The 16084-nt window shown below is 38.5% G+C and overlaps 1 protein-coding gene across 1 annotated transcript in view; it reads left to right on the forward strand.

The window, feature by feature from the left end:
- CCT5 (chaperonin containing TCP1 subunit 5) overlaps positions 1 to 16084 on the forward strand; it is a 90488-nt gene that overhangs the window by 55328 nt on the left and 19076 nt on the right. Inside the window, exon 7 of the mRNA XM_072297247.1 lies at positions 6464 to 6649. Within this exon, the coding sequence (XP_072153348.1) occupies positions 6464 to 6649 (186 nt within the window). The remainder of the gene's footprint in view (positions 1 to 6463; positions 6650 to 16084) is intronic.

Consider the following 16084-nt stretch of genomic DNA (forward strand, 5'->3'; position numbering starts at 1 on the left):
TTCAACTCCATCCCAGAGGAAGAATTCAGGAAAACAATGTTGGATAAGTGGCAAGAGCGCATGAAAAAGTGCATCCGGTTTGATGGACGTTACTTTGAAAAGCAAAAGGAAGTTATGGAAGATTCGGAGGAAAGTGGATACGAATATTAACTTTTTGAATCCTGGTAAGCAAAAAATCTTCCTAAAAACCGTAGGGGTAAACTTTCCTCACTAATTTCAAATTGTCATAACTCGGTCAATTTTTATTCAATTAAGCTGATCTTGGTTTTAATCGATAGGTATTGAGTTGATCTTTAAAATGAGACCAAAATCATGTCTGTATCTATCTTACTTTTGAAGTTACAGAACCAGTCCCGGTACTTTTGGGACACCCTACGTATGATATTTTTACTCTACACATATGCCCGAATACGCATCATAAGGGACCTATGTGCTCCCTAATTTCCCAAGTATTAATTATTGTTAGATGATTGGTCTAAAACATTCAATACAACCAGTAAAAATTAGCTGTCCCCTGCGAGTTTCGAACCCCCGCTCGCACAAAAAGTGCCATCTTCCCAGGGTCAGAATGGTGTCGTAGCTAACTGAGCCATCTCGCCGCTCAGAACAGATGGGAGAAAAGAGAACAGTTAAGTGATCTCGGACGCTGAGCGGGGCTTCACAAAAGACGTCCTTGAGATTTCGGCGGTTTTCGGTCACTGGCGTGATAAGAGACAACGGATTATGCGCATTACTCTGTGAGACATTGTTTACCTATGCTGTCATATGTCACAAGGTTCATCTCAGCATGCATTTGCTATCGCGGCAGTAAACTGAGGCAATATTTCTGTATTCATGGATTAAATCCATCAATCGAGTTCTGATTTTGGCTCATATATCCGTAACGGGTCCTCCAGAGCAATTTTCCACCTTGTACGATGGTTATTATTTCTTTATATCTATGTTTAAAATTTGAGGTGGGATAATGGCGGCTTCTCAAGAGCAACAAGGTAGGCGATCTTTTGCACCAACGAACAGAAAACTGATGGCGAAAAATAACCAATCGGAACCTCCCAAAAAAAAGAATTTGCCCAAAATCGGAACTTCGTGGCTCTGCGCAGATTTACCAGTCAGACACGACATCTGAAGGTGGAAAAAAACTCGCCGAAAGCGAATTCTAGAAATCAACACAACTTGACGTAGAGACATGATTGGCCAAAAAATACAACGGTTTTTGATACATCGGAAAATCAACCAAAAATCGAAGACTGGGCGAAACGCTCAAGGTCGCAGAGGCATAGGGAATCACATAGCAATAGCAACGGAACGATTGTAAATACAGGGGAGCTCCGTTCCCATGCCAAAACTAAATCAAATAATCCACAGTTTACTTAAAGGCTTAGAGTCTTAAAATGGTTGACAGACTATTTTTATTATTTTTGTATGGTTTTATTGACTTCGACTGTGACTTGTAAGAGATCATGAAAATGCAGCTCTTGTTAATATCGGGAGTTGGTAATACAAGTATTGATTCCTTCGTAAAACTTCGCGTGAAGTAGGATGGTTTCACTGGTTTTCTCTGAAACAAACCCTAAAACTAAAAAAAAAACTCTCAAAGTTAAGGCCGTATTGAAGAAAATATCCCCGCTTTCCTGAGAGTCCACCTTCATAATAAGCCTTTTTTATGCTAAGATAAAGAGCAAATTGACGGCGTAAGTTCGCAATCACATATTTCAATTGTGGTGTCTGAATATCTCCGTTTCTATGATATTTTTTAAAGGAGAACAAACTGACACCATTCCTTGAAGTTTATGCAGACTTTTTTTCTCACATGGAAGAAAAATCACGGCAGTTTCAAAGAATTGCCGTTAAGTAGTTTTCCGTTTGAAAAATAAAGTACCTAGGTATGACAGGAAGTCTGTGACATCGCAAACCGAGTTGTGTGATTGCTGACTCACAACGTCGAAATGAATCTGCAGGATTGTGGTGAAAACTGAAAACACTTGTTTTTAGTTTTGGAAACCCCAAACAAAGTGGCTACCTTGTCAATGTATGTTATTTGCTCTTTGCATGGAGAGTTTGGCTTGATACAGAGGTAGGATAGCGAGGGATATCCCCTCCATTACGGCATCAACTTTCAGAGTTTTTTTCAGTTTTGGAATTTGTCTCGGAGGAAACTGATAAAACCATCGTGTTTCTCGCGGAATTGTGTGTAATAATCAGTACTTAAATCACTAACTCCTAACACATGCAAGATCTCCATTACCTTCCAATGACAACTTTTATGATTTAAGTACTTTTTTTACCTCAAGATATTCGGAAGTAAATAGCCATGGGGCTGGGCAAGAGTCTAGAAATGAAAATGGCAAATCCATTATATTGTAAAAAAGGCTAGAATGTTGGTTGGGGAGAAACCTGGACTTACCGGGCATTCTTCAGCGTAGGTTAGGGTGGCCCAATTATACACAGCAAAATTTATTTTGCGAATTTTTTTGGTGTTATCCCCTAGAACTGTTCCATTTGATCAAAAAACACTCTCTGCCAAGTTTCAGCCAAATCGGATAATATTAACCCGTGCCGACAGAGCCATCTTTTTTATATGGGATTTTACATTAAAAAACACTTTTTTCCAGAAAAATCAATTTTTCGAAAAATGTGTAATTTCTAGAAAAAATCTGAGGTCATATTCGGCTTCAGCAGGAAAAATTGAGTGGGAAAACATGTATTGGACACTTCAAAAAAAAAATTTACCCCTCGTTATATCGGCGAAACAACTGAAACATCTAGAAAACGCTAAAACAGGATAAACTGACGGTGATAATATCCCAAATAATTACGTACGTCTGCATCCGAAAACGAAACTCAACATACGGTGGGAGTTTCATGTGTACTTTTTTACGCTGAGTCCAAAGATGCTATCCATTTTTCAGTATTCCGTCAGGATTTTCCGGAAAATTGATTTTCTTGTATAAAAGGAGGGTTCTTCCGGGGAAAAATCAATTTTCAGGAAATAAACCTCAACATATGACGGGTGTTTTATATGTGTTTTTCAATGCTGAGCTCGAAAATGACGTCAAAGTTGCTCCATCACATCGGGATTTTCCGGAAAACTCAATTTTCAGGAAATGAACGATCGACTTGTGATAGATGTTGTTGATGTGTTTTTTAACACCCTGTTTCTATGAGAAAATCGATTTTCCGGAAAATCCTGATGTAATGGAGCAACTTTGACGTCATTTTCGAGCTCAGCGTTGAAAAACACGTTAAAAACATCCGTCACAAGTCGATCGTGCATTTCCTGAAAATTGAGTTTTCCCCGGTAAACCCTCTTTTTATACAAGAAAATCGATTTTCCGGAAAATCCCGATGTGATGGAGCAACTTTGACGTCATTTTCGAGCTCAGCATTGAAAAACACATATAAAACACCCGTCATATGTTGAGGTTTATTTCCTGAAAATTGATTTTTCCCCGGAAGAACCCTCCTTTTATACAAGAAAATCAATTTTCCGGAAAATCCTGACGGAATACTGAAAAATGGATAGCATCTTTGGACTCAGCGTAAAAAAGTACACATGAAACTCCCACCGTATGTTGAGTTTCGTTTTCGGATGCAGACGTACGTAATTATTTGGGATATTATCACCGTCAGTTTATCCTGTTTTAGCGTTTTCTAGATGTTTCAGTTGTTTCGCCGATATAACGAGGGGTAAATTTTTTTTTTGAAGTGTCCAATACATGTTTTCCCACTCAATTTTTCCTGCTGAAGCCGAATATGACCTCAGATTTTTTCTAGAAATTACACATTTTTCGAAAAATTGATTTTTCTGGAAAAAAGTGTTTTTTAATGTAAAATCCCATATAAAAAAGATGGCTCTGTCGGCACGGGTTAATATTATCCGATTTGGCTGAAACTTGGCAGAGAGTGTTTTTTGATCAAATGGAACAGTTCTAGGGGGTAAGACCAAAAAAATTCCGACATTGTCAAATTTGGGCCACCCTAGCGTAGGTACACATTGAGGAGGACATTTCGACAGTGTAATTCGGCAATCACATAACTCTTTTGCAGTGTCTTAAAAACCTCCGCCCATATGTTATTTTTTAAAAAGAGAACAAATTTACATCATTCCTCGAAGTTTTTGCAGAATTTTTTTCGCACAGAGAAGAAAAATCTCGGCAGTTTTAAAGAATTGCCCTTGAGTAGTTTTCTGTTTAAAAAATGAAGTATGACAGGAAGTCTGCGACGTCGCAAACCGAGTTATGTGATTGCCGACTTGCACCGTCGATATGTCATATTGGGGCCCCGAAAAATGACCCAGAGGTCATTGCAGACCTCAAGAAGTTTTACAGCTTTAACGAGAGTACCTACAGCAGCTAGTGTTGTGCTCCGTAATTTATCTAGCCACCTCTGATACCTCTGTAGTAAAAATTTGGTTCCCTTGGCATTATTTGATGAGAGACTTACATCGAACACTAAGAGAGTCTTTGTTCACAACATGAGACACAATGTAGGGTTGCTGAATCCACCTGTCCGCCAGAACATACAATTTAACTAATGTCTAGTACATTATTTGAAGAAAATTATTTTCATTATCTCTTACAAGTCGCAGCCAAAGTCAATAAAACCATACAAAAATAATAAAAATAGTCTGTCAACCATTTTAAGTCTCTAAGCCTTTAAGTAAACTGTGGATTATTTGATTTAGTTTATCAACTTTGAACTGTTTAATTTGTTGAAATTGATTTTCCTACATATAGCCAATATTTTACAAAGAAAATTTGTCTTTTTGATGTATTTATACAATTCAACTGTTTTTTAATGTTACAGTGTATCCAGGTCAATTCGTCATGATACCTTGCAACGGACGGGAACTTTCGGGCCCGCGTAAGCTTGGTGCGTGCGTGCGGCATGTCGCTTAGGCAGTGCAGAGGACGTGCGCGCGTTGCGCTACGGCGCGGCGCGGCGCGCCCATGTTGCACCTATAGTGTCTCTCGTTGCGCGCGCCTTTATCGGGTGTTTTGCGGCTTTTTTGTTGCAGATACGACCAAACGGACGAAATGTTTGTCTCTTAGGACCGTAACTCGGCGTTTTCCATGGGAAAACAGTGTTATTTAATCTAAAAATCTCAAATTTCAACTTGTGTCACTTAAGTCGTTTGATCACCGGGTAAAAATTGTTTTAAATTTTTTTCCTTGTACGAGGCTTCTAATGTATCCATACATCAACTTTTAGGACTAGGACCTCCTTCGAATTCGAAAATTTAAAAAGTAAGAAACACCCTACCTACCCCCCCCCCCCCCCCCCATGTTCCTTCTAACAGCAGAGGAATATAAGTTTTTGGCCGAATCTTAGGGTATCCCTTCTGGTCCCTTGAGTTTTAGCCGTTTCAATTGGAGGCACGTGTTTCTGGACTTCAGCCATCGATCGGTAATCAACCAATAAGGAGAGGCTCAGAAGTGGCCCCTCTGATTTTAAGGTGGTTTGCGGTTAAAAATATTTCAAGTTTCGGTGAATGATGGGTGCTTTTCTGTGTTCGCCAATGGGCCTCTGAGACCCTTCAAAGAATTTTCTGAAAACAGCCCTCAATCATCATCTGCCCTGTTAAGATTCAATTAGTGCACAATGCCACATCAATTAGCACACTGGTAAGGCACCCGCCTGGCCGCCAGATTGTTGTTGGTTTGTATCCCAGTGGTCATTATTTTATTTTCCTCCTTTCATTCAAGTTTTATTATTTTACTGCCATTTAAATTCAGTTGGGTAGAAAAATAATAAATAAGTAGCAATGCAAATGGCCTCTCAAAATATCCCCTTTCATGTATTACACTCTTCATAATTATGTCATTCTTTGTAGAGGATGTTCTGGGGAAGAGCTTTTTGTATTATTTGTTTACCTTTTACCTATATTACTTTATTTTAATCATAATAAAAAAATACAACCTGAATAAAGCGGGAAAAGTTATATAGTAATTGCTGGGACACAAACTCATGACCTTGTGGCTGCCATGCACCACCCCAGCAGATATGAGCTGTGTGATACTTAAATTTTTATGGGACAGATGATGACCGGGGGTTATTTTTTGACAGTTGTTTAGGGGGTTTCGGAGGCCCTTTCGCTGAAACGGAAAAGCACCTGTCAATTAACTGCTATTGAACTATCTTTCACTGCAAACCGCATCAAAATCAGAGGCAGCCACTTCTGAGCCTCTCTTCATAGGTTATTTTGTACTTGACTGTGTCACATGTGCCAACCTGAAATGTATTGATGAAAAGCTAATGATTATTTTGAGCCAATCTCAAAATTCAGGTCTACATTTGTAATAGGCAAGCTTTTATGGAACAGGTTTTTTTTTTTTTTCTTTTTTTAAATGTCATCTCTGCATATAATTTATCGTAATTTTATGCATTTTCATTTTATATGTGTTCCTTTGCAAACACCTAGTAGTCCTTTTTGGCTCTGAAAATATCATTGCCTCTCTTTCAGCTCATTGCGATTGCCACTGGAGGTCGGATCGTTCCTCGTTTTGAAGAATTGAGTCCAGAGAAGCTTGGATATGCTGGCATTGTTCGTGAGCTCTCATTTGGTACAACCAAAGATAGAATGCTGGTCATTGAAGAATGCAAAAATTCAAGAGCAGTCACGATCTTCATTCGAGGTGGAAATAAAATGGTGAGCTATTAATTACTTTTTTGAGCAGGGGAGTCCCAATTATCCATAGTCTTCTGACCTAAAGCTCATAAACAGAAACTACTTTTTTAAATCTGCTGTTCAAATTTTTTATGCGGAGACATTTTGATAACCATCCCTGCACATTCAAAATGAATAAATAGTTAAAATCAGCTGGTGTTGACCTATTGACTTTAAGTGATTGCTCAGAGCAGTCTGCGCTGTGCTGGGCCAGTTCCTACCAACCCAGGTCTCGGATGCATCTGATGACTTGCCTTTAATGTTTATGATAGACTGTCTCTCATCAATGTATATGTCAGTAGTAGTCACAGTATAGTGAAACGCTCCCACTTTTTAGATTGAGCCCAATACCCAAACAGTTTGTATTTTTTTTCCAAGGATCCATTTTTGATAATATTCTCACTACAAAGCATGTTACACCAGAAAAAATTTTAAAGACACTTACCTTGAATTGATGAGGAAGAAACTATACCTAAATCACATTCAGTACAGACACAAGTACTTATTATTGAGAAACTATGTTCATGTTTACATAATTTCAATTTTTACTTTTGCATCAAAATTTATCCCTAAGACACCTTTTTTTATTCACCTAGTGCACCTTGTAAAGCTGACAGGCAAATATTCAGTGAAAATCGCCTGCCAAATGCACGTTATGCAACCGGCAATGATCCTGTTAGGTTGGGTGCATATTCTACATCTTACAGTTGCACTTTGGTGGGGGGGGGGGGGGGGGGGTGTGAATCCATGGGGGTAAGTGGACACAAATACATGAATTTAAGCTAGTGAAACTTGTGAACTCCATATGTTTTAAATACGGGTCCCAAAAGTCCCTGGTTGGCATATTAAAGGGGTAGCAATGAATATAAAGAGCTTGATGCAAAAACGGCTTTTTTCGCCCCTTCTAGAATTTCTGCAGACTTTGTATATTCGTTACTCATACTTGAGCGCTTCTCTTCCCAAATTTTCAGACATCCAAAAATTTGGAGGGGCGCTAGGTGGGGGGGGGGGGGAAGGCAAAACCTGTGAACCTCTATATCTCCCGAACGAAGATAGACATCGAAGTCCGGTTTGAACGAAAAATCGTCTAAAATTGCACACTTTCTGATCCTAAAGGTCAAAATCCCGAAATCATATTTTTTAGTTAACATTTGTTCTTTTTTTAGTTTTTGAGTGTAGAAAATTTCTTTTAAACAAAGGATACACAAAGATCTCAATTTTTTATTTGAACCAAAATCAGTTTTTTAAATGTTCGTCTTTTTTTGCATCCAACGAGTGGTCCATTAAGCTGGGGAAGCAAACGGTTCCGGAGTTATGAGCGATTGAGGTTTCTGCTCGACGCGCGCCGACCGATTTTCGCGGAAAAAGCCGGATTTGAGTGTTATTAAATCAGATTGAATGTTCAAACCGTGCAAAATAAGTTTGTAGGGGTTCTTGAGGGTTGCTGAGCTCAGAAATTTCAGATACATCCAAAAAATTCACTTTTTTAAAATTACAGCTCTGTATAGGCCCACTGAGAAGCCGTTTGGGGCTTGGTGGGCCTCTAAAATAGCACCACGGAGCTGTAATTTTAAAAAAGCAAATTTTTTGGAAGTATCTGAAATTTCTGAACTCAGCGACCCTTCAGAGTCCCTAAAAATGCATTTTACACGGTTTGAACATTCTATCTGATTTAATAACCGTCAAATACGGCTTTTTTGCGCGCGTAAATCGATCGGCGCGCTTTGAGCGGAAACTTCAATCGCTCGTAACTCCGGCACCGTTTGGCTCCCTAGAGTAATGGATCACTCGCTAGATGCGAAAAAAGACGATCAATTTTAAATTCTAGTTTTGGTTCAAATAAAAAATTGAGATCTTTGTGTATCCTTTGTTTTAAAGAAATTTTCTGCACTCCAAAACTGAAAAAAAGCACGTATGCTAATTAAAAATTGTGATTTCGGGATTTTGACCTTTAGAATTAGAAAGTATGCAATTATAGACGATTTTTCGTTTAAACCGGACCTCGATATCTATCTTCGTTTGAGAGATATCGAGGTTCACAGGTTTTACCTTCTACCCCCCTAGTGCCTAGGGGTCTGGGGGGAAAATTTGGACAAAGAAGCGCTCAAGTCTAAGTAATCAATAGACATAGTCTGAAGAAATTCTAGAGGGGGGGGGGGGGGGGGCAAAAAACACCGTTTTTGCATCAAGCCTCTTGCCGGGGCCGCAATTTTTTTTTCCAAACCATGTTAGAACCCTTTTCTAGAGGGTTTTTGTGGATCTCTTTATGCAGCAAAACATTTTAGGTAGAAAAATACAAACATTTTTATTAGCTGTTGGGCCTTTTTTGATTCGGTTGGTAAAGCTAGGGTTAAAGCACTATAAGGGAAAAAACGGGTCGTATTTTTGGACTTACTGCGATAAAATATATACAATTAAGAAAAGTTGCCTGCTAGAGTGTAGTACTTGTACTTTTACCACCTCCAGAGCTTATTTGAGTGGCCAATTTTTTTTTTTTTGCGTACAGGGTGTCTCACGAAAAACGAGCCACCTTGAATATTTGCCGAACGCGTCGGAATTTCGAAAAATGGTAAAAGATGTGTTCGTTTATATCAAGGGGGACACCTTTTGGCGTATTCGACATTTTCCCAAACCGCGGGAGGGGCGCGGGGCGGGGGGTGCGGGTGCCCCACCCGTAAGTCGAACTTTTCAAATGGCACCCCTACTTTTTTATTTCAGAAATTAATTCTACGCCAAAAAACAAGCTACCCTGTCCAAACGGAATGTAAATCGGACAATTTTTCAGTGATTGAGAGAGTTTGAAAAATTTTTTTCATGCTCTTTTCAAAAATTTCCCACGCCCAATGGAATTGCTGTATCAAACCAAACTCTCCGCCAAAAAAATTCTGAAACATTGCACTTTCGATAAAACAATAAAAAAAATCTGCTGCACCCGAAATCTGGAGCACGCGGAGCCCTTCTTTGCGACATTAAAATTCGTCATACCGAACATTTCCGAGGGGCGCTCATCGGAGGGAGTAGCAAGTTTTAGACAAGAATTATTAATCTTTTTTCTGAAGCATAAGAAACCGTGTCCATGAAGAAGCAGTTAAGTGGAAAAACAAATGGATTAGCTTTTTTTTTTTTAGGGGGGGGGGGGTCAATGACTTGAGCCGGACCTTGACACTTCTGAGGACGCTATTTTTCCGCGGTGCGTTGCTTTTCTACTTAACTGCTTAACTGCAAAAGTGTGTTCAACATCCTTTTAAGTAATCATATTTGCCGGTAGGATAATTTCTTCTGGGATCAAAAATGACACTTTTCTGAAAAAAGTCCGTTTTTAGCTCCATTTTCCCAACTTTTAAGCATTTTAAAAGCGTTGATCAAAAAACCTTTATAACCGCGTGAAAGCACATAAAATTTACAATAAGATAGGGTACGTTGTTTCAACAATTTCCATAAGTTTTGGGTTTGGCACGGCTTTATTTAAAATTGTAAAAAATGGCAATATCTACAGAAAGTTGAGTTTCTATGCAAAACACCATCCTTCAAAAGGTCATATTAATACAGCAAATATTCCATCAATCGTGAGAAGTTATTTAAATAATTTCTGGAGAGCAAAAATTAATTAACGTAATATAAAATAAATAATAGGAGGGGAAACTGACCCACCTCCTCCTCCCTGCTTTCTACAAAGAGCGCAAATGGATATATTATGACCGCCAGTACGGAAGTAACAGATACTTCACGCATACAAAGTGAAGACACATTTCATCGTATTTATGCATACAATCACGTAAAAATAAACAAATAGGACAGAGCTTGGCGAAATCTGTACATTTAAGAGTTTTTAAAAATATTGCGGAATGGGACATCTCACATATGAGGGAAGTTACAATGCGAGCACAGCCGCCGCCGCGAAGCGCTTTACGTGAGGGATTGGGCTGTGCAATGGAGGCAGCTCGGGGAGTGGGTCTTTTTGCGTCGGAGGATCAATAGTAAAACTAATAATTATTATGATAAATTCAACACACCATTGAAGGTTTGGAACTTTTGGGCGGCCAACTCTAGCGTAAGCGCGAACAAGGATTATAACGAAAGTACAGATGTCAGCGGGGGGGCGGGGTTGTCAACAGGGGAGAGGGGTATGCACCTATGCTACGTGACGTACCGCAGGCTCGTGTGAAATGGTGAAATCTAAGTCAATAAGAAGGAAAATAATAAAAACATTAAAATTTTACTGCCTTGGCATCTTGTAAAAAATTAGTACATATTTTATTTCATTACTCGGCTTAATTACTCGGCTTCTTTTATTTCTTAATCTGTGTCAATTAAATATTCGACGATACTGAAAAAATTACGTTTCAACACTTATACTCTCAATTAAACAACTTGGAGGACGAGGTGCATAAGTGCACCTCGTCGAGCTATTTGGAGAAAAACATGTTTAAAGTTGCTAACTATTATACACAGCCTTAAGGCAGAAAGTGAGTTCAAACTCACATTTTGATGCTTAAGCATTGGATGCTTCCGGTGAATTTTTCACAGACTTTATTTTAAACCTAGAATTAGTTGGAACCACTAATGTGTCATTTTTTTCGAAATCTGCACTTATGTGCCTTGTCCTCTAAGCCCCTCAATTACTTTTTTACCCTGTCTTATTACCTTATATTATAAGTTTTCAAACCAAAACCGACAAACTTTGGTCAAAATACTAGATAATATTCAATATCATGAAAATCAGCTGATGAACAGATATTTTAAAAATTAAGGCCGCCATCTTTTTTCCACTATCTTGAATTTTGATTCAGACTAAAAGTAACGTCAAATTCGAATTTACCCGATCAAAATACCAGGATACACCGAGTTACATGAAAATCTGCCGATAAATAGGTAGTTTTCAAATTGTACCGGCCATCTTTAATTTTAAAAAATTATGGCCACCATCTTCTTCCCACCACGTTTGATTTCAATTCCGGTTAAATTTGACATCAAATTCAAATTCTCTAGGGCTAAATACAAGGTTATACGAAGTTTCATGCAAATCAGTCGATAAACAGGTATCTAACAAATTATTGCCGCCATCTTTTTTCCGCCATCTTGAATTTTGATTCAGACTGAAAGTAACTTCAAATTCGAATTTCCTAGATTGATGCATCGGGGTACACCAAATTTCATGAAAATCTGCCGACAAATAGGTGTTTTACAGTTTTTTTCTTAGAATCTTTAGCTGCAATAGGCCAAACAGTAAACGGATCAGGTATGCCCCCCCCCCCCCCTCCGTCGACCATCCCTCTAAGGTGCTTCTCCCCTTACTATGTACCATGATTAAATTAATAACAAAATTTATTTCAAAAATAGTCGAATATTCGTGAAAAAGGGTCACACTAATCGAAATTCAAGTCAAAATTTACACAAAGTAAAAAATGTCAAATTTGACACCATTCCATAAAGGCCCTGTAAAGGTCTTATACTTTCAGTTAAATTTTGATGTAATATGTGTTTTGAAAAGAAAATTTCATGCTCTTTCCATTGGTGCCAACAGTTTTGAGAGAAAAAATTCTGTCGAAAATGTATTTTAAAAGTTACAAACCAAACTTGAAATTTCAAGAAAATTCTAGCCTTTTTTTTCGGTGTCGGACCTCGTAGCTCGGCACCAACAAGTCAAAATTAAAAAAACTAATATCAGGGTGTCCGCAGGTCTTGAAAACCGGGAAAAATTAGGGAATTTGATCACTGTCTGGAAAACGGGGAAAAGTCAGGGAATTCGATCGAAAATCGGTGAAAGTTAGGGAATTTTCGCAATTCGAACATTTCGCGGCTGTTTTTGCTCGTCACTGCCGAATTGGCCGAGTAGCGCGCTCGCGTGGCTGATAATGTAAACTGCTCTGTTCAACCAGTTTGCAACACGGCTGCTAGGTTCACTAATGTGTGTTCGCTAACTTTAAAGATCGAATCGATCTGCCCTATTTAATTTATCTACTTAATTCATGCCAAATGGCAAGATAGACTAAATAGACTTGCATGAAGTTAACTTGCTAACAGCAGAAAATTGCAGTAAATAATGATAGGAAACTAAGTGCCCCAGTTATGAGCAGATGGTTAATCAATTTTTTCAATAAGTTAGGAAATTTAATGAAAGTGCTAGAATTTTAGTTTTTCTTTAACTGAGCAAAGAAATATTTAATGTCAACTGCATTTTGCATGAAATTTTTCTGGTTCTTAAATCAACATGTTCACAACTGGTGCATCCACCTTGTAGAAATATTATCGGTGGATTATATTCTAACAAGCCAACGCTTGTTGAGTCTAAGACAAATTCAATACCAACAATAGGTTCTGGAATCCATTGAATTAATCGACCTTAAAAAAAAAAAAAAAAAAAAAAAAACACCCGAATCAAGTAAAGAGGGTTATTAATATAGGCGAAAAATGTACCCAGCCCGGAATGTACGAAACTTTGTGAGCTGATAGTACTAGTTGAGAGAGGCTTATCCCTAGCTCCGTTTTTGCAGGAACCCCAGGGAATCAGCGTTGCCATTTTTTAAAGTCGTAACCTTCAAACACCCATAACTTTCGCAGAAATGCAGTTACAGAGCTCGTATTTACATCTAAAGATGCAAAAAATTACGTTCTATCGACCAATGCCAAAGAAATTTTAATTTGACTCCATTGTTGCCACGTTTTGGCCATTTTTTTAATTTTCGTAATTATTTAAAATCACGTTACCGCCTGAAAAAGTGTTTGCGGTTGGTGGGGATTGAATAAAAACCTGTCGGAATTATTGTTCGTTCGATTCCGCATCCATCGATATATTATACTTTTCTGAGAGACTTAAAGAACACGAGTTATAGCGATTTGAAAATTCGGCAACACGCCCTATACCCCGATATTGACGCTCGTTTAGGTACGTTTCGCAACTCCATGTTAAAGCAAAGCGCCTAGAACAAACAAAATTCGAAAAGTCAGTTCATGTTTTGCGCTTTTTTGAAACTTTCACATGATTTTTAGGAATTCAAGTAGCGGCGGTGTTGCCGGTTTTCAATGAAAACCACCGCTGCCATCACAATTTAAAGTAGTACTCATTTAATCTTATCCAGCTACATTTGCTAACCTAAACTGACCATTTGCGACATGGTGTTGACAACATTGCCTGATTTCCGTCGGAATTCGCGTAGAGGCGGGGTTGCCAGTTTTCATGGAAACCGCCACCGCAATCACAAAAAAAAATGTATTACTTATTTAATCACGTTCAGCCTTATTCTGTAGTTGGAATTGTTTATTTATCGGATCGATGGTTTCTTCTATCCCTCTGCAACGGCAGTGGTGACCGACAGTACCGAGATATCGATATTGTATAGAGATCAAGAGCAATGGATCTAGGCCCCTCGCCAAAACTACTCATCGGACCGCTTGAGTGATTCGGTAGCTTTAAATTTCGATATCTCGTTACTGTCGGTCCCCACTGCCGTTGCAGAGGGATAGAAGAAACCATCGATCCGATAAATAAACAATTCCAACTACAGAATAAGGCTGAACGTGATTAAATAAGTAATACATTTTTTTTTGTGATTGCGGTGGCGGTTTCCATGAAAACTGGCAACCCCGCCTAAAAAAATGGCCAAAACGTGGCAACAATGGAGTCAAATTAAAATTTCTTTGGCATTGGTCGATAGAACGTAATTTTTTGCATCTTTTGGTGTAAATACGAGCTCTGTAACTGCATTTCTGCGAAAGTTATGGGTGTTTGAAGGTTACGACTTTAAAAAATGGCAACGCTGATTCCCTGGGGTTCCTGCAAAAACGGAGCTAGGGATAAGCCTCTCTCAACTAGTACTATCAGCTCACAAAGTTTCGTACATTCCGGGCTGGGCACTAACCTACCCTTAATCTACCTAAGTTAGGCACATTTACAACTCTTGTTTTATATTTTAAGAAAAAGAGACTTGTATTTTCAGGGCACTAAGTAATATGCCAGTATTTATGAAACCACCGGGGTGAACTATAGTTTGAATTTTCAAAAGTATAGGGGGCAATATGTCAGAAAGAGAGCGTAGTAGAGCTTAAAAGTTAAATTTTGAAGGTGAATTTTAGTCTGAGTATACAATTTTGGAATTAGCTTTATTTCGAGTATTTAGGATCTCGTTCCTTTCAAAAGTATTACTCAACTCCTTCCAACATGGCGTTGGCTGATGACCATGGCGGTCATTCAGAATATGACTTTACCGGGTCATTCCTAAGGATAGTTTTTTTTTAATATTTTCTAACTAGTTCATCGTATGGCTAAACCCAAAAAGTCAGGGAATTTTGTCATTTTTTGTCATGGAAAACCTGGAATTGTCAGGGAATTTCATTTTGAAAATTTTGTAGACACCCTGTATATATTTGTAAGCAAAATTTTATCCTCTAAAAAAACGACAAGAATGATTTTCTTCACTGGATGCACTAGAATTACGCAAAATCGGGAATACGCTGACGAAGTCAAGAATCAATTTATGCGTAATTTCAGACGGCCGCCATTTTGTTATAAGCAATTTTGACTGTGTTCCTGAGGGGGGCTAATGGTAAACTTTTTTTGGGGGGCTCTAGACATGTTTTGGAGCGCTTTAAAACACAAGAGAAGTTTGTGCTAATTTGTCCGAGGTTAGGCCCTTTTTTGGCTAGAATGACTGGACTAGAAAAAAAAAGTTGAAATTTCATCATTTCTGGACGTCTTAAGGTCCCAGAAGTCGAAATAACCGTACTTAAAAAAATGTGTGTCCGTCCGTCAGGCGTCCCCAAATCTGTGTACAGCGATATCTCAGAATCTATCTGTTCGATTTCATTCAAAATTGGCACAGAACACCATTTCTATTGTCTCTTTATGCACGTCAAACGATTTTGGAGTACACCAAAATTTGGGGGGGCTAGTAGGTACCCTGGTCCATTCTTAGCAAAATCACACGGGAAGCTCATTTTGAAGGACTGTAAATTTTGAAAAATGCCTTCAATTCTTTAAAAGTGGGCATCAAGATATCACCTGGGTCATTAATTTAAGTTCCTGAAAGATCTTTGAACTAAACTCAAAATTCAAGGGATACGAGGCCCAAAAGTAGGGCACTTTGCTCTGCGACATCACACAAACAGCTCATTTTCAAGGACTGTAAATTTTAAAAAAATGCCTTTAAATCTTTGAAAGTTGGCATTAAAGCACCACCTGGGTCATTAATTTACGTTTCTAAGAGAGCTTTGGACTAAACTAAAAATTGAAGGGTAACGCGTTATACAGCGAGGAGAGCACTTTGATCACACGGAGAGCGCACTTTCAGGGACTGTAGATTTTGAAAAAATGCCTTTAATTCTTTGAAAGTTGGCAGGAAAGCACCACCTGAGTCATTAATTTATATTCCTAAAGGAACTTTGGACTAATCTCATAATTGCAGAGGGGCCGATAGCAAA

Source organism: Bemisia tabaci, chromosome 2, assembly GCF_918797505.1.
Source record: "Bemisia tabaci chromosome 2, PGI_BMITA_v3".
NCBI classification, from domain to species: Eukaryota; Metazoa; Arthropoda; class Insecta; order Hemiptera; family Aleyrodidae; genus Bemisia; species Bemisia tabaci.